Source organism: Phyllostomus discolor, chromosome 2, assembly GCF_004126475.2.
Source record: "Phyllostomus discolor isolate MPI-MPIP mPhyDis1 chromosome 2, mPhyDis1.pri.v3, whole genome shotgun sequence".
Taxonomy (NCBI): Eukaryota; Metazoa; Chordata; class Mammalia; order Chiroptera; family Phyllostomidae; genus Phyllostomus; species Phyllostomus discolor.
Genome location: NC_040904.2, coordinates 207,794,250 through 207,817,002, shown reverse-complemented (window position 1 = coordinate 207,817,002; position 22,753 = coordinate 207,794,250). Strand labels below are relative to the sequence as shown.

The 22,753-nt window shown below is 62.7% G+C and overlaps 1 protein-coding gene across 1 annotated transcript; it reads right to left on the bottom strand.

The window, feature by feature from the left end:
* Positions 1-4,022: 4,022 nt before the first annotated feature.
* MCM5 (minichromosome maintenance complex component 5) lies at positions 4,023-22,753 on the bottom strand. The gene is made up of 17 exons (XM_028533065.2): positions 22,615-22,753; positions 22,199-22,373; positions 20,565-20,691; positions 20,355-20,483; positions 17,891-18,063; positions 15,872-16,027; positions 13,961-14,127; positions 13,307-13,478; positions 12,355-12,466; positions 10,665-10,808; positions 10,290-10,355; positions 9,955-10,131; positions 9,271-9,383; positions 7,560-7,688; positions 6,157-6,299; positions 5,220-5,347; positions 4,023-4,330 (listed from the first exon to the last, which is right to left on the bottom strand). The coding sequence occupies exons 2-17, from the start codon at positions 22,363-22,365 to the stop codon at positions 4,229-4,231; spliced, it is 2,205 nt and encodes a 734-aa protein (XP_028388866.1). The 5' UTR covers positions 22,366-22,373; positions 22,615-22,753; the 3' UTR covers positions 4,023-4,228.

Genomic DNA, 22,753 nt, shown 5'->3' with positions numbered 1-22,753 from the left:
GGTCCCCAGGGTAGGGGCCAGGGGGTCCCTGGGAAGCCACTGGAGGGAGCCTGAGACCGGCCAGGCAGGCCCCGGAGGTGGGCGGTGACTGCTGCCGTGCCTGGTGCTCTGGCGCCCCCTTGAGGTCACAGTCCCCCTCACACCCGCAGGAGAATTAGAATCTGATTTCCCTAACTGGTGTAGTTCAGTGGCTCTCTCAATGCTTCTTTCCTTCTTTCTCTCCCTTCCTCTCTAAGAATACATAAAATCATCCTTAAAAAATCTGACTGGGGGCAAAAAAAATTTTTTTAAAAAAGGACTATGGCTCGGGACAAAGAGGCACACTGGCCGCTTCGGAGCCCCGCTGCCCAGGACCTTGGGTCAGGTGATCGGCGGCGCTGCACCAGCCACAGGCCCCGCCTGCCGAGTCCGAGCGGGTGCACGGGTGCACACCCGGCAGCCCTCCGCCCCTCGCTCAGGTTCATTATTACCCTCTGAAACGCTGGGGAACGGAGGCCCGGGGAGACTGAGAAAAGTCAATCCAGGGCACACGGCCAGAAGAGCTGGCGTCAGCATCCAGCCGGCTGCCCGCGCCCCTCACTCCGAATCACTCCGCACGGACCCGGTACCAGTATCTTCTGTGCGTGCCGGCCCCGCCTCGTTCCAGAGTCAGCCTGCCGGGCTGCACGCTGTGCGACACAGCGTCCTCCCTGAACCTCGGTTTCCACATCTGTGAAGAGGGCAGGGCTTTCGCGATGTTAGTAACAAAAATCCTGCACCCCAAGAACCCTCAATCCCAGGACCCCGTAAATACCAGAAACAGAGACCCATCTCAGAGCTGTAGACACCGCTGAGCGACCGGCAGGAAAGGTGCCCGCTGGCCCTGCTTTTCTGGTGCCTGACAGTAACACGTGCCGAGTCTGGGGCCCACCTTGAGATGCTTGTTTTCTGTAACTTGAACACCAGCACACGCTTGGAGCAGTCACCGTGTGCCAGGCAGTCTCGTGGGCGTTAGAAACGTGACCCCCGTCACCCTCACGCCCCTCCATGGGGCGATCCCCGGCTTACGGAGGAGAAAATGGAGGCTGGGGCAGGTACGGTAAGGGCCCAAGGTCACGACCGGAAAGCGGCAAAGCTGGGATCTGAACCCAGGCCATCGTGCCTTACTGCCCCACATTCTGAGTGAGCGCGCTGAGCTCTGACGTGCGCGCCACCACGGGCTGTGCTGGGGGTCTCTGTGGTCCACGCTTTGGCCGGACCGTGTCCCAGAGCAAACACCCGCCTTTGCTCGTCTAGACTTGAAGCTTCCATCGCAACACCGACTGTCAAATAAACACAAAACTGGCATGTTCTACTTAAATACCTGTATGTTAAACAACGTTAAACAATTACAGCCATGTAAGATACACATTAAGCAAATCACACAGTTAAAGCCACATGAGTTTCCGAACCGACGGGTAGAGGGGATGAGCCGTGAGCCAGCCCACCCAGCCTCTCCTCCCTCCCGCGCTCCCTGCACCCGGCTGGGCGTGGAGGCACGGGGTAGCCCTTCATGGGAAGGGAAGGGAAGACCCAGGGAGGCCTGGGGTTGGGTGGGGGAAGGGGGTGCCAGGAGAGGCCCCGAGGCGTGGAAGGCCGGAAAGGGGGGAGTGGAGAAAGCCGCTGGAGGACAGGGGGCATGGCCGTCCCGTGAACTCCGGTCTGTGCCCGGCCAGCTGACACCTGACTCCCACCACCTCGGTCAATCCTCGGAGCCGCCCCAGGAGAGGACTGAAGGCACCCCCTTTCTACAGACAAGAAAAGGAAGAGAGGGAAACAATGTGACCAGGAGAGGAACATGTGTGTCCCCGGAACAGCATGGGGCAGGAGAGGGCACGGACACCAAAGCCCCGACCAGGCTCGTAGCCTTCTCCTCGCATCTCCCTGGGGCCCAGGGCCCAGCCCCTCCAAGAGTCCTGGCCCGAGTGGTCCCCTCTGGACATGAGTGACACTTGTGAGAAACATGACCGCCCGTGGAAGGCACAGCCAGCTGGACAGGCCGCGGGGACAATGGCCTAGAGAAGAGGACCCCAGACGCAGAGCTGGAGGGCACCCACCAGGGAGCGACCCAGGAGAGGGGTCGGCCACCCCGGGGACATCTGTGAGGTGCCTGCGAGGCCTCAGCCTGGCAGACACCCCCCAACAAGCTGGGCTGGTGAGCGGCAGCTCTCTGCTCACCTGCCTTCCTGCCCCTCACTCGGTCTTTCCGGGAGCTCAGGGGCCTCCCCAAGGACCCAAGTACTTCCTGGCCCCAGGCCTGCCCGCTGCTCCCTCTGCAGGAATGGGGGGCGGCTCTGCTTGCTGTCCCTCCTATGAGCCCCGTGCCCCGCCCCCAGCAGCCACAGCCAAGCTAGGGGCTCCTCCTCTGGTCCCTCCACAGAGCACCTGCCTGCCATCTACCCAGGGCACAGGGACCACGCCAGGGCAGTCCTCCCCCGAGCCGCCCCTCCTACAACCAGGGCCAGCTACCCTGAATCCAGGCCCCGCCCTCACTCACTCACTGAGACGGGTGGCTCTCTGAGCTCCAGCTTTTCCACCTGTGAAACGGAGGGGACCACAGTGCCAGCACCCATGACCCCTGGGGGACGACTAAGGCACCCCACTTCACAAACATGGGGTGATGGGCGACAGCCATCAGCAGATGAGACCTAGGTGAGCACATTCCCTGGAGAAAGAGCCTGCTCCATCAAGAGAAAAGCAGCCCGCCACGGCAGGGTTAGGGCTCGAGCCCCGAACCAGGACCCGACCCAAGGATCAGGTCCGCAAACACGGGCCCACGCTCCCGAGCCTCCACCTGGACAGGATGAACGGCGAAGGGGAACTGGCAAGGCGCACACCTCTCGGGAAGACCACCATCCGAACACGAGGACGGCACACTGCTAACGAGTTCCCAGTTATCCAAGGAGAAACGGGCTCTGAACACAAGTGAGTCCAAGAGACACGGTTTGGTGCCTCCCGTCCCTCCACCTCCTGCAGAGTGCAGTGGGGGCTCTCGGTGGCTGCACACTACCCCTCAGAGACTCCAAGAGACATGGGTTTAGCGCCCCCCGTCCCTCCACCTCCTGCAGAGTGCAGTGGGGGCTCTCGGCGGATGCACGCCACCCCTCAGAGACTTGAGCCAAGGCCCACGTGAGGCACCCATGGTCCTGCCCGTGTTTTCAGGACCGGACACCCGGCTCCGACATGCGTCACCGCCATCACGTTTCACTCGGTTATTTCTAAACATTTCATCTAATAATTAAAATTAAACATTTAATGTGTATTTCTAAATTCCTGTTTTGCTTGAGGCTTTATATTACTAAACATGTTTTATTTCACTGATTTCTTTAATTTTGTGAATTCTAACTTTGTAAGAACAAAATGACACTCACGCTGGCATTTCAGTATCAGCAGAGAGTGAGCTGAACAACGGCCTCGCTCACCTTCCCGGTATTGCTGGCGCTGGTGCCCTCTGCCCCTCGCACCTCACCGCTCAGGGCAATGGGACCCGTGGCCTCCAGGTCACTGACCACCAGTCCCATGATGGAGGTGCCCGCCCACATGCAGGCGGCCCCCGGGGGGGGGGGGGAACAGCCCACAGAATCCCTGCAGTGCTCCGAGGCCCGGCACGTGTCCACGTCCCTGCACACAGAGGCCACCAGTCTCACCGCACAGCCAGGCCGGCCTTCCTGGGCACCTCCCGCGCAGCCCACTCATCCTCAACAGCCGTGCCACCCCACTGCAGACGAGGAAACTGAGGCAGAAAGACTGGGAGAATCCAGCCAGTCCAACTGCAAACCCGTACTCCCACCCAACCTCGAAGCTGCAGGCACACAGCCGAGGCTGCCGAGGTGTACACACCTTCCCCAGCACTCCCCCCCACACACGGGCCCTGCCGAACTCGTGCCAGGGCCAGCGAGAAACCAGCCCCACCACCCCCACAGAGCACCTGGACCACAGAGCCTTGCCCAGGAGCCTGAGCGGCAGATGCAGGTCAGAAACCCAGCAGAAGCCCACACGTACATACACACACATACACACGGCTTTATTACTACGATGACTCCAAAAGCTCAGTTCCTGGCCCTGTCTGGGCCCAACGTGCAGAGGCAGCGAGCAGCGCGGGGCGGCCCCTTTCTCTGGGCCAGGTGGGCCCCGTCCGGGGCCAGAGAGGAGTGCCCGAGGGCAGTTCCGGAGACGGCAGCGGCGGGGAGGCAGCGGCGGCGGCGCAGGCTCACTTGAGGCGGTAGAGGACCTTGCGCTGCATGCGGTGCTGGACCTCGCCCCGCCGCAGCATGAGCTGCAGGACCTTGAGGACGGCGTGCTCCGGGTATTTCTGCGGACACAGGGCCGGATGCAGGAGCTGCTTCCCAAGGGGACCCCGGGACCCCTACCAGCCCGCCCACGGGGCCCTGTGGAGCCCCCTGCTCACAGGGAACTTTCCGTCACACCCCGTGTCCTGTGATCGTGAGGGCCCACACTTCCTGACCGCCTACCATGCACCAGGCACTGCTGAAAGTCTTCACAAACACAACTCGCTCCATCGCCACAGCCCCTGTGCAGCTGGCACTGTCCCACCCCCACTGCACAGCGGAGGAAACTGAGGCACAGAGGAGCTCCATCACGTGCTCAGCCGCACAGCAACTAAGTGGCCCGCCTGACCCTCGAACTCAAGCTCCTGACAAGTGCTCTCTCGGCCTCAGTGTGCTCGCCCACAGAGTGGGCGCGGCTCCCCCTGCTGCATACAACTGCCCTAAGGATCAGAGGGAGATGGTGTCCGTGACGGGGGGCTGGGAACAGGCACCGGGCTGTTCCTGAGACTTAAAGATGGTGACCAGTTCCCCACAGCACCTGCAAGGCCAGTGCCCCTCTATGGGGTCAAGAGCACTGTCCCCAGGGACCTGAGAGGCCCACCCACCTGTCTCTGCTCATCCCCCCCCACAAAAGCCAAGGATGGAGGGACAGACAAACAGAAGGGCAGGGAGAAGCCTGAGCTTGGCTCCACCAGAACCCCAGCCACCTGTCCCCTCCCCCTCACAGGACAGAAAACTGGCCCTGCCCCAGGCCGAAGCGGTCCCAGGGGAGGCATGACGGGCCCAGGTCTGGGAGGAGGAGCAGCCACCCCACCACGGCCCCATGCGCCAGACAATGGGACACTGGTGCTGGTGGGTGGGAACCGGGCCACGGGCACCCACCCCTCCCCACCGGATGCAGCGAAGGCCCACCTGCTTGGTGAAGTCCTGGATGATGCTGTGCTCTGACACCTGGGAGCCGATGGCAAAGCGGCGCTTGAGCTGCTTCTCGATGCGGCTCAGCATCTCCTGGTCCTCCTGGCTGGTGAAGCCCTCCACCCCTGTGGGCACGAGAAGGGGGCGGGCGGGTGGGACCGGTGCCGGGGCTCTCAGCCGGCCCACAGCGGGCTTGGAGCCATAGAGGGACAGAGCGTGCTGGGGAAGCGAGGCCCCGACGGAGGACAGGGCCGAAGAGACGAGGGGAGAGGGCGAACACTGGGGGAAGGGCGCTCCAGGCGGAGGTGACGGCAGGCACAGAGGCGTGAGGCAGGGACACGCCTGCCTGGGTCAGAGCCCAGTCCTCTGGGGCCCCTGCAGGCACGGCACGGGATTCGCTTTGACTCTGGTTAGAGCAGCAGCCACTGGCGGGCTGTGCAGACACACGGAGCCAACTCCTGTCTGCCGGGGGGCGGGGGGAGGGGGTCGCCCCCGAGAGGCCCGCCGCCATCAGGGCTCCGGGAGGGCTGCAGACGGGCTGAGCCTGCAGCGGGCTGGGGGAGCCTCAGCGCAGTGGCCCAGGCAGGCCCAGGGCCGAAACACTGGCATGCCAGCCAAGCAGTGGCCTCGGGGACCCTGAGGAGACCTGAGGGTCAGCCTTCCCGTCTCTAAGGCGGGAAGGACAGAGTGGCCAGCCTGGCTTCCAGGGCAGCTGCGAGTAAAACGAGAGAAAGAGCTTTACAGGGGTGCGGACGGCCGTCCTCAGCCCACAACGAAGCCGCGCCCGTTCCTAACGAATTGGCCCGGGAGGGCTGTGCGGAGAGAACTCCCACCCTGGAGGAGGACGGCCAGGGGAGGAAGCAGGTGCAGAAGAGCAACGAACATCCCGGGCCTGCAGCGTGCTGCACAGCCCAGGAGCCCCCAGCCCACTCACCCGACAGGGTGCCCGACAAGGCGGCGTCCAGCGTGGACACCTGGAAGAGCCGCAGGGCCTCCTCCACGTCGGCCTCCGTGGCGAAGGGCTGCAGCTTCATCTTGCCGAGGGCCTCGGCGATGCGCACGATGGCCTCCAGCTGCCTGTGCGGGGCGGAGGGGCAACATGGTGGCCGGGGCCCACACCCCTCCCCCGCCCATCCCGACCCCAGGTGGGGCATCCCGACCCCAGGTGGTGCCTGCCCAGGGGAGGAAGATTGCAGGAGAGAGCACAGGCTGTCCCGTGACCTGTCTCGACCCCCCTTCCTTTCCTCCCCAGTAATGAGCCCTGACCTTTACTGCGGCACGTGGCACCCGGCTAAAAGACATTTATTTCCTGGCCTCTCCTGCGCCTAGTGCATCTGTGTGACTCGGGTGTGGCCAACAAGTTCTACGTCCAAACAAACGTTCTACAGAAACTTTAGAAAGTGTCCTTAAAAGCTGGGCCCTTCTTTTCCTTCCTTTCCCGCTGCCTGGGACGCAGAGGTGATGGATGAGGTTCCAGCAGCCATCCTGGACTACGAGGATGAAGGTGAGTCTGAAGGAACCCAGGCTGCTGATGGCAGGAGCCACCACAACAGCCCTGACCACTACTCCCTCGGACGCTTTTACCGAAGAGGGGAACAAACTTCCAGCTCACCGAGGCCGCTTTCCTTGGGTTTCCTTCATACACGGTCAGACCCACTTCTGACTAACCAGTGCTGAAGGCAGGGTTCCAGCCCGGCAGGCCCGAGCTCATCGCTACACTCGACCCTTTTCTTTTTTTTTTAATGATTTTATTTATTTTTAGAGAGGGAAGGGTGGGAGAAAGAGAGAGAGAGAAACATCAATGTGCGGTTGCTGGGGGCCATGGCCTGCAACCTAGGCATGTGCCCTGACTGGGAATTGAACCTGCAATGCTTTGGTTCGCAGCCCAAGCTCAATCCACTGAGCTACGCCAACCAGGGCTACACTAGACCCTTTAACTCACACGGATGGAGAGAGTCGGGAGCCAAGAAAACTGAAGCCCAGAGAAGGAAAGCCATTTCCCTGCAGGCACACGGTGAGCCAGAGGCGAGGACCCAAGTCTCCTGACTCACAGGCCTGAGCCTTCCCTCACCCTTGGGCTTCCCGGCAGTGGGGGAAGCCAGGCAGAGTCCAGAAAAGAAGGTTCTAGGTTTTCCTGACCTTACATAAACCAAGAAATACAGACAACCAGGGAGACCACTGTTACCACTCCGAAAGGACCCCTCCCTGCCCAGCAGGCCTTGCCCAGGGCCTGAGCTGTGTGGTTGGCAATGGCCGTGGTCCCCCTTGCCGGGCACGCCCTACCTGTAACGTGCGGCCCGCACACCCAGCCCAGCCCAGCGCAGCCCGCCGGCTCACCGCACGGTGATGGGGATGCTGGAGCGGCGTTCGCTGTCCCTCTCGTGCTGACGGGCCCCGCTCCGCATGAGGATGTAGCGGTTCTTCAGCTTCTCCGCAGCCTCCGCCGACAGCCGGGGGCCGCACCTCCTGCAGAACGGCGGGAGCAGCTGCCAGGAGGCCAGGAAGGACACGTCCCTGCCCCTTGCCGGCTTCCAGTCACACACTTCCCCAACAAGTGAGATACAGCGTTTGGGAAAGGTTTAAGTAAGATCCAGGCTGTGAACAGGTGCCACGGAGACCAGCAGCAGGGGACAAAAACAGGCGCCTTCTCCAGACAACGGGGAGAAAGGCCGGGCCCATCTGCAGGGGCTGTCGACCACCCCTCTTTCCTGCGAGATGACACGTGGCCCGTCGTGAAGAGGGGGTGCCCTCGTCCGCAGCGCAGAACACCGGCCGCACCACGCAGCCCAGGGCCCCCCGGTGGCAGGCTCCCAGCGGTCCTCGCCGCCGCACTTCCCCACCACCCAACACACGGGAGGACGTGATGAGCAACGACGCCCACGAGAGGCCTGGCCGGGGCTGCTGCCCAGGGGCAGGGAGCACTCGGCTCTCCCAGCAGGGAGGGCGCACAGCGGGGGTGTCCAATCGGTCGGGGTGTACCCACGTCCAGGGCCCCCGGCCCCAGCAGCTCGGCTGACAGTGATTTCGGGGAAGCCTCTGATCTCCTGACCCGGCCCGCACCTTGAGGATGAGCAGAGACGAAGGCCAGCGGGAGGGAGCAAGCTCCCCGAGGCCACGAGGAGGAGCTCAGAGCTGGAGGAAGACCCGGAATCGACCGGGCTCCACGCGGCCCACCACCCCAGAGAGGGCGGTGAGTCAGGGCCCGCACTATGGCAGCGCTCACCTCCCACTGAAGGGGCCCCCAAAGACCGCTCCGCCCTGGGGTTTCGGCTCCAATGAGACAGCGGGGTGTACGTCAAGAACCCTGGCATGGTGGCTAAAGCACAGCCGCTGGAGCCAGATACCTGGGTTCAGATCCTGGCTCCACTACCTCCTCCCTGTGACCTCGGGTAAGTCACTTAACCTTTGTCTCAGCTTCCCTGTCTATAAAATGGAACAGTGACACACCAGTCTCATAGGTTTTAGGGCAAGGGCTAGAGTTCACTTGTCCATAAAATACTCAGAGTGACACCTGGCACAGAACAATGACCCTATTATGTACCACACTATTATTGACCATCAGTAACAATAACAGTAATTAAAGTCGCAACCACCACTTACTGAGCGTTTACTGGGTACAGGGCTGTGCCTCACACTTGCTCATGGTCTTGGGCAATCCTTACAAAAGCCCCAGTAAACACCAACCCGGGGAAACAAGGCTCAGAGGTCACGTGACTGGCCTAAGGTCACACAGTGGGGGCGGGCCCTACCCAGAGCCCATGTTCACACTGACCACACTGCCTCGCCTCCCTGAATGTCATGGGGGAGGGGGCCTTTGAGACCATCTAATCCTACACCCTCGCTTTGGAGACAGAGAAACTGAGGCGGACAGCCACGGAGTGACCTGTGTGAGGTCAGGAGGCAGCAGAGCAGGTTCAGCAGAGCCGAAGCTCAAAGAACAGCATCGTCCCAGGCGTCCTTCCCAAGGAGCAGGTGCAGGGACGGGGTTCTCTGCCCCCTGCAGGGGGCCGGGCGGCCCCAGCCCACGGGGCCCGTGTGCAGGACTCACGCGCGGCAGTAGGCGATGAACTTCTTCAGCTTGGTCAGGTCGATCTCGCCGTCCACAGCCTGGGTCTGGGTCAGCGCGCTCACGTGCAGAGTGATGACGTGTTTGGCCAGCATCTGGCAGGCAGAGGGGACCCCGGGTCAGCCAGCGGGCCCCCCAAGCCTGGGTCCCAACAGAAGTCAGGCAGGCAGGGATGGAGCTGGTGGGACTCTAACCAGTGGAACAGGGGTGGCCCCTCCTTCCCTGGGGCCGTCAGCTGCTAAGACGACATCCTGGGGCGGCCACCCGGGCGGCAGCTGCCCGAGCACTCACTCCCCCACGGAGGGAGCAGAGCGGCAGAGACAGGAGCCCTGCAGACACCACGACCTGGATCCCGCAGGGCCCCACCCCTCTGGGTGAGCCCACTACACAAGCCACCGAGCTCCTTTCCGAACCTGCTCACCAGGACTGGGTGAGGGCCTGTCGCTTGCACCCAGGGGACAGGTCCACCCTGACCACAGGGCGCATCACTCACGGGAAGGACGGGACTCCGCACCCTAGATCGGCACGCTCTGCAGTCCCCTGCCACCGTGGCCGCCCACTTCGGGCCTCAGCTGACAGGACGCCGGCCGCGCCCCCGCCCGCCCTCCCCCAGAGCCGTGGGCCTGGCTGGAGCTGAGCCCCTCGCGCCCGGCGGCCCCGACTCACCACGTCCCTCTCCTCATTGTGCTCGTCCTTGACGATGAAGATCATGTCGAAGCGGGACAGGATGGTGGGCATGAAGTCGATGTTGTCCTCCCCCTTCGTCTCATCCCAGCGGCCGAACACGGAGTTGGCAGCAGCCAGCACAGAGCAGCGGGAGTTGAGGGTGGTGGTGATCCCGGCCTGAGGGGGATGGTGAGGGTGGACGACGGGTCAGAGAGGAGGACTCGTGCGCACCACCCCAGGTCTGCTGCCGGGCCGCAGACACCTGGGCAGGCACCCCGGGTGCGCCGACCCAGGCGGGGCCTTGGCCGAGAGGGCTTGCCAGGGAGGACCCTCACCTTGGCGATGGAGATGGTCTGCTGCTCCATGGCCTCGTGGATGGCCACGCGGTCGTCCTCACGCATCTGAGCGGGGGAGGGGGCGTCCGTCAGACCGGGCGAGGGGCGGGGAGCAGGGCCGGCAAGAAAGCTACAGCACGACCGTCCCGGGTCCCGGCTTCAGGCCAGGCCGACGGCAGGAACTGGTCACCTCTCATCCTGGTGACAACTGTGTGGGCTCAGCTCCCCCACCACCCCCCACCATTCCCCAGATGCGGAAAGGAGGGCAAGCTACCTCCCAGCTGCCCTACAGGGACAGGCAGGGCACTGAATACCAGTCCCCATTCTACGCTGCCCGGGCCTAGGAGTCCACACCCCCTCCCCCGTCACCCTCACCTTGTCAAACTCATCGATACAGACGACCCCGCCGTCAGCCAGGACCATGGCTCCGCCCTCCATGATGAAGTTCCGGGACGAGGGGTCCCTCATCACCGAGGCTGTCAGGCCTGCCGCGCTGCTGCCTTTCCCAGACGTGTACACCTGGGGGGCGGCAATGAGCGGGGGGGGGTCAGGCTCCAGCACGGCTTCCACGCTCCGACCCCACCAAGTCAAGGCCACGCATCACAGCTGGCTACAGACGACGGAACAGGACTCGGGGAGCCTCCCTCTGGACGAGGGGGTCACCGGCCTGTCTGGCCTGGAGGCTCGCCCCTGCTGAACAGTTCCAGTCCACCATACCCCGAGTCCCAGCTGAGCCCTGCCACGGCCCCACAAAGTAGCCCTCAGGGGCCCGGGTCACTGGGAGAGAGGTGAGGCCCAGAGGACAGGAGCGGCCCACTTCCAGGTGCCCTCGACACCGTAACAGACCTCTGACTCCCAGAAGAAAGCTCCCCCACCCTACTCCCATGCCATCTTTGTAAAGACCGGCAGGCCCCCGAGCCCTGCAGCTGCCAACGTCCAAACTGAGACGTGCTTAAGTGCAAAATACACAAAAGTTTCAAACAGCGCTAAAAAAGTAGCTAAAACAGTGAAGTATCTCCTTGGTATTTTTTATATTAAGCTCAATGTTGAAATACTTTAAGTATACTGGACTAACCCTGACTGGTGTAGCTCAGTAGATTGAGCGCAGGCTGCGAACCAGAGGGTGGCTGGTTCAGTTCCCAGCCAGGGCACAGGCCTGGGTTGTGGGCCAGGTCCCCCAGTAGGGGGCGCAGGACAGGCAGCCATGCATTAATGTTCCTCTCCCTCACTTTCTGCCTCCCTCCTCCTCTGAAAACAAATAAATAAAATCTTTAAAATAAAGTATATTGGATTCAACAATATTACCAGGATTAATTTCACTTGTTTTATTTCACTTTATTGCAACCACTAGAAACATTTAAATCACACCCCTGGCTCACACCTGTAGCTCACGCACACTTCTATCGGACAGCCTGGCACACAGCACTTGGCACACCTCTCACCTGTCCAGAGTCCACCCCTCCCACCTGTACCTCCCGTCCCACCGGACCCGGCAGGCGGGCCTCCTCGCCCCCTCTGATGCACAGACACCGCCGTCACTGCAGAGGCCCCGCCGTGCACACCTGTGCTCAGACCCCTGTGCGAGCACTCACTAGCGAGACACTTCGCTGTTCCGTCCCAGTCTCCTCGCCCACAGGATGCAGCCCCGGCTCCTACCGCAGAGCTGAGGTGCAAGGTACGCGAGTAAACCTACATAAAGCACTTCACGCAGCGCCTGCCCTTGGCTTCAGCCGTGATGATGACCAGAGCCACGGTTCGCTGCACGGACAGTAAACGGAGGCTCCGGGAGCTCAGGTGACTTGCTTTAAGGTCCACAGCCCATGACTGGCCAGGCAGAAACCCAAACCCCACCCTGACTCTCCATCCGGTGCTCTGTCCCCCACCCCAAGATCACACCCGCCTGCTGACTCCCTTCCTCCTGTCCTCCTGGCCACAACCAAGGGAGGTGAGGAAGAGATTCAGGGTGGTTCTGGCCACCACGAGGACCCAGGGGACCAAGTGGCCCTGCCCTACAGCCTTTCTTCCTGCTGCAGCAGCCAGAGAGAGCAGCCCCTCCCGCACTCACCCCGATGGGAGAACACTTCTCTACGAACTTCAGCAGCTGGGACTTGGCCGTCCCCGGGTCCCCCAGCATCAGCAGGTTGATGTCCCCTCGGCGAGTCAGTCCATCGGGGAGCCTGGGGGAAGACGGGCAGGTGGGCGCCGAGGGCTGGGACTCAGGCCGGTCAGAGTGGTGGGCAGGCAGTCGGCCCCCAACTATTACAGGCCTCGGAGCAAGGGGAGAGGCAGGGGCTCCGGACTGAGACCATGGTCACAGCCCATGCCCCCAGCCTCACCCGAGGTAACCTGCCTCCCAGGGAGGGGAGGGTCAAAGGCTGGGCTGGGGCGCTCACAGCGCGCATCGGATAAACACCCCTGGTAGCTGGACAGAAAAAAAGCAAGGGAGCTGACAGTGGGGGAAACACGCGAACCAGCACCACACGGGCAGGCTCCCTTAGGCCTCTACATTTCAGTTTCCTCATCTGTAAAATGGGCGTGATCAGATTTCTCACGAGGTTATGGGGACAGACTGGGTCTCAGACACACATCGGCCCTTAGAACAGACACAGGGTGCTCTGAGTGCCAGGTTTGTCACCTGTCATGTCCACGTAGGAACGTGGGTTCAGAGAGGTAGTCTCTCCCGCCCAAGGCCACACAGAAAATAAGCAGCCCAGCAGAGATTTCATCTCTGGCCTCCAGACCGCAAACCCAGAGCTTTCCCCATGGTACCCGCCAGGCCCCCTGCAATCCACCCCCCCCCCCCCCCCCGGCCAGAGCTGGGCAGGGTCCTCTCTGGGGAGATCAGAGACTAGCCCCCAGCCAGCTGACAAGGAGCCTGGGGGCTGGGGATGGGCCTGCGTGGCAGGTAGGGTGGAAAGCCCTGGGCAATGAGCACCCACGTCTGACCATCTGGCAGCTCCCCCACTGTGGGCCGAGTCACCGCCCCAGCCCCAGACCTGGGGGACCGGAACCTCTACCTTTTTCGGGAACCCCCAAAGAGAAGGCAGGCGATAGCCTTCTTCATGTCCATGCCCCCAAAGATGGAGGGGGCGATGCTCTTGGAAATGACCTCGTAGATGTTGGGGAGGGCAGCCAAGCGCCGAAACTCCTCCTCCTCCTGTGGGGTCACAGCCCCGGCAAAGCTGCGGCCTGGGTGGGGTGGGGAGAGGGTGCATGAGAGCTGTGTGAGGGGGAACCAGCTCCAGCCCACCACCCCGGCCTGGGCCCTGCTCAGGCATCTCAGAAGGGAGGGTCCTTAGAGTTGAGACGGCACAAGTGTCAGCACGAAGACAGAGCCCGGTTCTCCCCTCAGGAGTGGGCCTGTATGGTCCAGGGTCCGGTGAGTGAGAAGAGTAAGGGGGAGTCAGAGGAGCTGAGGGCCAAGCTGTGGGGAACCTTGGGGACTCCTGGGAGTCTTCCACCTTGCTAAGAGGGGTGGAGGGTTCTCAGCCAAGGACTGACATGATTGGTGTCTCTGGTCACAACAGCACCGCTTACCCTGAACGCCATGAGGAAGGGGGGCGGGGAGGAGTGGGGCACAGGCCCAACAATGACATAGCAGAGACACGGGCTCAGCCCAGGGCACGGCACAGCCTGTGGTGGGGCCAGGCAGAGCCCCACGACCAACTCACCAGAGCCATCTGTGTCCACCTGGATGCCCAGGACCCGGATGTAGGAGCTGCGGATGCCCACGCCCACCCTGTCTCGGCCCTTGCTGGAGGACAGGCCAAACTTCTTAATGGAGTAGATGCCCATGATGGTGACCCTGTTCCCGGGGACGACCTTGTCACACAGGTACCTGAGAGGATGACGGGGGAGAAGGGGAAAGGCAGGTGAGGGCCTGGGGGAGACAGTGTTCTGGCCCACCCACCTCATCACACGGCCCACCGCAGCACGTCCACCGGAGCCTCACCACCTGAGCTGGCTCCAGATCTCCCCATCCCCACGGGGCCAGAAAGTGGGGCCCTCTCCCCTCACCACAGCCCGCCCTGTGCCCGGGGGGCTCTGCTGCTCGGAGGACGATGCTGACAAACCTGGTCACGGCGGTGGCCCACCCCTCCCACTGCCACTGCCTTCACAGGCTCATGCTCCGCTGCTCGGGGTTGGGGGGGGAGGCCCGGTGCCGGCCCAGCCCGAGCCCTCAGAAGCCCCATCTCAAAGTGAATGAATGTCTATTCGCTACGCTGCACACCTGACGTAATACAACACTGAACATACTATAATTAAGGAAGATGCAAAAGGCAAAAGTGAAATGAAAATAAAAACCAAAGAGCTCCATCTTCTCTGCTGTCACCCTCACCCCCTTCGCCGCCTCCAGGGAAGCCTTCCTTCCGCAGCCCCCCACCCTCCCCATGTCCCCCATAAGCGCCACTGCCCGTCTCTGCCTCCTCACGGCTCCGCGGGCTCGGCCAAGTCGTTTGGCCTCTGGACTCTCTCTCGTCCTCTTTTGGAAAATAAGATGTTGAAACAAAGAAGCCTGAGTCCCTCCAGCCGGAGTCAGCGCGGCGTGGAGGGAACGCCGGGACATGCACCTGCACGCTGCCACTTAGGGGCCGTGTGGCCACAGAGGTCGCTGAGCCTCGGAGGCTGGGAGGATGCCGACCCTTCACCCAACCCCTCAACAGCGGTGGGTCAGGCGAGACCACAGACACGAAGTGCTTCCTGCGCCAGAGACGGCCACGGCCCATGGAGGGCTGGCGCCGCCACCGTGAACGCCGGACTCTGAGACTCCTCTCTTCCCGCGCCCACCGAAGCTCTGCGGGTCAGAGACTGCGAGGAGAAAATCTAGTGTGTGATGGGTACTTAGCTTGTGTCAGAAACTGAGCTCAACATCTGACACGCATTCTCCTGTTTGAATCTCACTGCAGCCCGATGAGCGGTTAGGGGCTGTCGTGACTGGTCCCCGTTGTACTGGCGAGAACACTGAGGCCCAGCACGTTCGTGCAACTTGCCCAGGAGTCCGACTTCTACATGTGCTACTGCCCCCGAAGCAGCTACCGACACCCGCAGGTCTGCTCCAGGGGGGCAGTGACATCCCCAAACACCGGTGTGGGCCACGGCTCAGAGCCCGTCAGCACCTCCGAGACTTCTGCCTACGCCACCGTGGGCGGCCAGGCCTCGACTCGGCCCCCTCTGCCTCCTTCCAGTCGCTCAACGAAACCCAAGGAAGACTCTTCACAGCGGGGCAGGGGCGGGGGCAGGCTGCGACGAGGCCCCCCCAGCTGCTGGTGGTCTGCTGTGCCACCTGGAGCCTCCCAGCTCTGAGAGGGCGGGACAGCATCTCCCGGGAGAAACAGGCTCAGAGCTCCTGCACTCGCAGTCAGTGACGTGCTCTCAATCTGCAGGACGGGGGCTGACGCGCCCCAGCAGGTGACAGGGAGACAAAACTACGGGGAGCACTGGGCACAGAGCAAGAGTCCCCAAACCAGCCATCTCTCCTCTCCCACCCCCCATGCTGGACGGTCCACCCCAGCACCAGTTTAGGGACAGCCAGGGACAGCTGGCTGCCCCCGAGGGTGCCACCCAGACCCTGCCCACCTCACCTGTCGCAGTACAGCTGCATGTGTCTGGGCATCTCCCCGTGGGGCACCGCGTCAGGCAGCTCCTGCAGCTTCAGGGTCTGGAAGTCCACACACTTGCACTTGTCGGGCATGATGAAGTACGGGTCCAGCGGGCACTTGGGGCGCCCGGCCTGCTCCCTGCGCCAGGGAGAAGGCAGGGTCACCAGAGCTACCCTGAGAAGCCAGAGCCCACGGAGCCCCTACCAGGAGCCAGCCGCCGGGAATGGGAGGCGTGACCAGCAGCAGATCAAGGGCCTCCGTGAGCCGGGAAAGGCCCTAAAGGGCGGGGCTGTGAGGGCTGGACACTAGGTCAGCAGTGGGGAGGCCTGCTCCAGGCCAGGCTCGTCCATGAACTTGCTGGGAGGCAGACACGTCCCACTCCCAGCCCCTCAAAGGGTCTCGGCATCCCCACAGGTAAAGAGGGGCCAGACTGCCAACGATCTTACTAAACCCACTCGAGCCCCAGGATCCCTGGGGGTCTGGCCAAGATCTGCAGGGTCTAGGCCTCTACACGCCCGTACGTAATGAAACCACTAACTACCGCAGCAGTATCGCAGCAAAGCACCAGCACTATTGTAGGTGAATGGAAGCCCCTGCTCTTTCGCAGCCTGGGTCCTAGTCGGCCGGGGCTGGAACACAAACCAGCAAGTAGCCACGTGACAGGGTGACGGGCAGCTCTGCTCGCTCACGCAGGCCGGGGAGAACGGACGGCCACGTAGGTGCGCACCGAGAGCAAGATGGCAGGTCGCGGGCAGACGGGTGGGGAAAGACAGAGGAAGAAGTGAGGCCACGGACGGCGGAGGTCGGAGGAAAGGAAGTTCTGGGCAGAGGAGGCAGCAGGCTCAAGGGCCCCGCACCAGGAGCAGGCTACGTGTATTCCTGGAACAGACAGGGGCAGCACGGCCGGGCCTGGAGGGGCAGGGAGGCCGGGCGGGGCCAGGTGGTACAGGGCACAGTGGACGTCAGCTTTAGGTCAGACGGAGACGATCGAGGCACCTGCAGTGTGGAGCCACCTGACTGGGGACGAGGGTGGACACAGGGTCAGGGAGGAGGCTGTGCAAGGCTGCGGGAGAGAGCAGACAGCAGCACGGAGCCACGCCAGAGGCGGCAGGATTGGTCTGCGTCTCCCACACAGACTTACGGGCAGAGCCAGAAGGACCCCTGCGTGGCTGGATGCACAGCGGAAACACAGCATGAGACCAAGGACTTGGGCCCGGACACCCGAAGCCACGGTGTCTCCCTCTCGGGGCAGGAGGGGGGGGAGGGGGCGGTGTGGGCAGCAGTGGGGATGGGGTGGGATCAGTTCTGTGTGGGACATGGGACCAATTCCAATCTGGGAATTGGGTGGCCTGGCAGACGGCCGAATCTGAGTCCGAGTGTCCTCTGCACACGGACCACATCTAACAATGTAAGGTCACCTGGAGGACACAGAAAAAGGGGGGGGGGGGGCTGGGCCCTGCCTGGGGCACTGTGGCCCTTGGGTCCAGGAAGCTGCCGTTGGCAGCAGTGCAGGAGGCCAAGGAAGAGCAGCCGGGGAGGGAGGGCGGGGCCTCCGGACCAGGGCTCAGCGGCAGTGATTCTCTGTGAGGGGCCCACCAGAGGCATCTTCAGGGCCCCGAGGCCACGCGCTCCGCCTTTGCGGTGGGAACGTGGTCACAGGCACAAACCAGCGAGTGGCTGTGCTCCTGGGGCCTCCGGGCCCGGCCCAGCACGCCAGTCCGCTTTGGAAGACTCCAGACAGACCCGTTCCTCTGAACCGCTTTCCCCTCCCGGCCCGGGGCTCCCCACAGGGGTCGTCCAGATGTCCTGGTAGGGGCAGAACCCACCACTGCAGAGGGTACCACGGCGCAGAGCCCCGAGCCCCAGGGTGTCAGTGCTGCGCCCCTCCTGCCGGGCGCAGCCTGCCCAGCCCGTCCCCGATGTGAGGCAGGGTCCCCACCCCTCACATCTCCACTTGGGTCCCCTCCTCACAGCCCTGGAGGCCGCCCCAGGCCCACTCACGTGTTGCACTTCCTGGGCAGGGCGTAGCCCTCCAGGCCGGGCCGCATGGCGATGTTGGTGAGGGTGTTGCGGCAGCTGCGGCACTGGATGGAGATGCGGGTGGCCTTGGCGCGGACCCCCGAGGCCGAGATGATGATGCCGGGGATCTTCACCAGGTGTGACATCATGTCCGACTGCAAGGGAACCATCGGAAGGCGGCTAGTTACAGGGAGCCAGGTGCACGTGAGACTGTGCGTGAAAGTTTGTAATGAACACCAAAATATTCAGGGGTAAAATGCCATGCCTGTAACTTACTTTGAAAATGCTTTAGCAAAAAGAAGAAAAAGAGAAAGCAAGGCAAAACGTTAACAACCATCAGATCTGGGTGAAGATACACGGGATCCCTTACACCAGTCCACCTTATTGTGGTATTTTACAATAAAAACCAAAAAACAAGGCAAGTCTCCCATCATCTTTCCTTCCCCACCCCCAGCAGCTTTTCCTGGACCGACAGGCAGGCAGCAGGTCCATGCCGATGCCCTTCCCTCCAGAGCCCGGCCGGCACTGGGGAGGGAGAAACACACGGAAAGGAGGCCGGTCTCCCTTGGTAACCGAGGCCAGAGCCGCACGCGCCTGCCATGGCCCACGGGCAGACTGGGACTATTCACACCACCAGAGAGCATGTTTTTGGAAAACAATCCACAGAGCTGCAGGGGTCCTGGCACTGCAGAATTCCAGGGCTGGAGAGGACGGGGGTGCCCTGGCCCGGGCCTCCCAGGCGCCCCTGACAAGGGACCTGTCCAGAGCAGCCTGTGCTCCTGCTACAGGACAGCCATCGCCCAGAGCGGGCCCTTCACTGTGTCTGCCAGGGGGTCTGAGAACAGGAAGCCTATCTGAGGCTGGCCTCTCTGATGGAACAGCTCCCTGCAGAGCAAGCCTAATGCCACTTCCAAGGACAGGGAGACCGTCTGTGCTCAGTTTTGTTCCGAACAGGGTCCCGGAGCCCCTCCCTGCTGCTGAGAAGCCCTGCTGCCGGGAACAGAGAAGAAGCCGACAGGCTCCACAGCCCCCGGAGTCCACAGCCTCGCCTCTGGAGCAGACCTGCCGTCGTGCTCACCATCGTGCTCACCGAGGAAGGTTTCACGGCCTGCCCCCGCCCCCAGAGCTGCAGGACTGCGGGGATTCGAGCAAAGGCCAGAGCAGGGCCGGTGGGTGCGGTGCCCGAGGAGGAGGGCTATCAGCCGGACGGGTGACACTGGGACCCCGCTGCAGCCTTCAGCAAGCACAGCCCCAGGCTTCCCCTCCTGTGACTCTCACACCCCCGGCCCCCGTGACGGAACTACGCCCTGACACCCGGTTCTCCTCTCGGTTCTCAGACTTCCACTCCTGCCTCCTTCGTAAATTCTCCTTCCACACGGCGGCCAGAGGGACCTTCCAAAATGCAGTCCGTCTGTTCTTCTATGTAACGCCCCTGGTTTCCAACTTCCTACTGCAATTCCAAACCCAAGCTCCCCTCTGCAGCTGGAAAGGCCAGGCCCCGGCCTCTCCACCCCCTTCTTCCCACCCTTTCCCCAGCCTTCACTCCCTGGGGTCTGGCCACACTGGCTTCTTCCTGTTGCTGGAAACACGCCACGTCCCCAGTCAAGCCTCTGCACCTGTGTCTCCCTGAGCCTGGACTGCGCCTGCCTCGGGCTGCCACGCCCTCGGACCCGCTCCAACAGCTCTTCCTAAGAGGCCTGCTCCGACCGCCACCACCTCCCTCTGCGCTGTCATGCTGCCCCCGATTTCTTTTCGTGACTCCTGCCCCAGCACCAGTTTCTCCCTGCAAGCTCCCTGGGAGACAGGCCCCACCTGTCTAAAGTGAGGGTCCCGCCCCGCACCTAGGGCAGTGCAGCCACTCGGCAGGTACTTGCTGAATAAATGGATGAACGGCTGGATGACAGACAGGCTCTGCCAACCTCTCCTGCCTCCTCGTTACACTGCCGCCGTGCCGGCTGGCTTCCTCCGTGGCCGCGGACACGCCATGCCCTCCTCGCCCGCGGCTTTGCACTGGCTGTGCACCCCACCCCCTCCCAGCGCTCTGCCCCAGCTGCTCGTTCTCGTCCTCCGACCTCCACTCGGTGCTACCTCCCCAAAGGAGCCGTCTGCACCTTTCCTGGAGGCCCCCACACCTTCCTGTCACCCTCTCAGTTTCTGCCACTGCACTGACGACCACCTGAAACGATCCCGGGGCTGGTCACTAGCTTCCTCGGCCTCCCCCAGGGGGTATGCCCTCCGTGAGGACGGGGAGCGGGTCCTTCAGTTCACCGTTGCTTCTCCAGGACCCCACGTGATGCTCTGCCCACAGGGCCTCAGGGGACACCTGTCCAGTGGGCTAGTTCTGCCCGGGCTCATACAGCCAGCCCCCAGGCTGCCTGCCTCCGAAGCCCCTCTGCCCCGCACAGCAGCCCCTGCCGCCCTCCAGCCCCCCTCCGAGCACACCCACCTTCAGGCTGCGAATGCTGGACGGGCTGGCGTCCGACTTGAGCATGACCTGGATGTCCTGGAGTGTCTCCTCCCCAGCGGGCCGGGGCCGAGTCACCTCCTCGGCCACCTCCTTTGCGGCTTCCTCCAGCTGGAGAGGAGGAAGGAGCAGGCTGTCAGGGACGGGGAGCAGGGCAGGGCCCGGGGGACTCGGGCACAGGGTCCCACTCACCAGCTGCAAGTGTTCAGTAGGCTGCTTGTACAAGAAGTCGGCCAGGTCCTCATCAAAGCTGGCCAGGTCCTCCATCTCCACCTCGATCCAGTACTCCCCCAGGTTGTAGTGCCGCTTGAGCTCATCCCTGCAGTGGGCGGGCGGCAGGGTGCAGGTGGGGCAGGATGCAGGCAAGGGGAAGCCGACGCTGGCGGAGGCACTGCCCCAGCACTCCCCTCCCCAGACGCACACGGAGTTGCAGAGGCTGCCCACTGCCGCCAGACGCAGCCCCCACAGAAAGCTCCGTGGAAGGATGTTTCAGCACCCAGACAGGGCTCTGAGACAGGTCAGTGTGGGAGGCTCTCACTGCACAGCAGTCTTTGTTTCAGGGCTCCTTGGGGCCTTTCGCTCTCCCTGGGGGAGCTGACAAGGCACACACCTCGGAGCTTGGGGACCAAAGGCAAGGCAGCAGACACCGTGTCTGTCTTGTCACCCACCAGACTATTTTGCAGAGCACCCCATGGGAGTATTGTCCCAAAAGCACATGTGGGGACCATGGACCTACACAGAGCCCCCCTCCCCTTCCACCTTATGCTCAGGAGCCACACAAAACGGCCAGCCTGGCCCCAAGAGCCCTCACTGTGACGGGCCACCCCAACATCTGCCCGTGCAACCGTGACATGGGCCACTTCCCACACAACTCTTCTGTCAGCTCCAGGGTCACCCTGAACTTCGGCCCCTCTGGAAGCCTCCCCTAACTCCGCTTCTACACTCCTCTGAGGTGACGATCACCAAGTAACGATTTGTTGGTCTCTGTGCCTCACTCCCATCGACTTCTTGAGGGCACGTGGGACCAACCCTTTCCTGTTGGTATGTCAGGGTCCAGCCCAGGGCCAGGCACCCAGGAGGGCCATGTCGGCCAGTGCGTGAATATGTGGAGGCAGGAACAGCTATGCCCATTTCACTGACCAAGAAACGGAGGACCAGAGAGACTGTCACTTGGAAGTCACTCCACCAGAGCCTGGCCCGGCAAACCCCTGTGCCCCGGGTGTGAACAGCCAACCATGGCCTGGTGCTGTATCACAGGCCGCACAAGGGCCAGGCGCAGGGACCTTCCTTGCCCAGCGTGTTCAGTGCTGCAGCCCAGCACCAGGAACAGTGCCTGGCAGGCAGCAGGCGCTCAGTCAACAGCGGTTCCAAGATTGGAATGTATGAATGAATGAATGAATGAATGTGTAAAGAAAATCACAACTCCCTTCTTCACCTATAGCACCCACAGAGAACTTGCGTTTCCCAGACACCTGACACTCCGGGGGATAACAACAAAGACATAGGAAAGAGATCTGGTAAAAGAACCAAAGGGCCCAAGTGGCTCTAGCTGGGTTGCTGGGGGCTGACCCAACAGGTGACTCACTCAGAAGTTAACTGCAGGTATGACATATCCAAAGCCACATCCCACCACGTGTGGGATGGTCTGATAAGGCACCGCTGAGACCAGAATCCCTAGATCGGGACAGGCTCCTTCACCTCCCTGCCAGCTTCCCCATCTGCGTCCCGCAAGACGCCAAAAGGCTGCGAGCGGAGGCGTGCGCGCAGCTCCTCAAGCAGAGGGGGCTGCAGGCGCCCGTCCCCTCCCGCCCCGCTCCAGCCCGCACCTGTATTTGAAGGTGAAGCCGGTGCGGTCCGTGCCCACTCGGTACTGCCGCAGGAACTCCTTAAAGCGCCTCTGCAGCTGCGACTTGCGGGCCTTGCCCTCATCGGCCGCGGTGTCCCCCCCGAAGCTGTCACTGTAGAAAATGCCGGGGTCGTCGAAGCCCGACATGACTGCACCTGGTGCGGGGACAAAGGGCTGGAGCAGACTGGGGACAGCGCGCGGCCTCCCCTCCGCTCCGACGTCTGGGCCTCGGCTCCGAATGCGGGGCAGGGTGTCCAGCTCCGGCTCCCGGCTCCCGACCCAAGTTCTCCCGGGACAAACCCCTGGCCGCCCTTACTGCACGCCCAGAGGCGGACGCCTGCCGACCCCCATGGAGCCGGCTCCCGCGTCCCGACTCCCCAGGCCCACGGGGCTCACCTCTCTCTTCCGGCACTCCACGGGGAGACGAGCAACCCACAAGCTCCGCCGAGTTTCGCGGGAAAAAAGAGACGCCGCGTTCGGACGCCGCGGCTGCTGCGTCCCCATTGGTTCGCTTGGGCCCCGCGGTCAGCAATTG

What these genes read in the sequence shown, in the direction of transcription:
- MCM5 (XM_028533065.2), bottom strand. Translation starts at nt 22,365, where the DNA reads ATGTCGGGCTTCGACGACCCCGGCATTTTCTACAGTGACAGCTTCGGG. An exon ending in CTGCCCAGGAAGTGCAACAC is followed by an intron (nt 16,028 to 17,890) that starts GTGAGTGGGCCT and finishes TCCCTGGCGCAG; the next exon opens with GGAGCAGGCCGGGCGCCCCA. An exon ending in GTATCGATGAGTTTGACAAG is followed by an intron (nt 10,356 to 10,664) that starts GTGAGGGTGACG and finishes TCCCCCGCTCAG; the next exon opens with ATGCGTGAGGACGACCGCGT.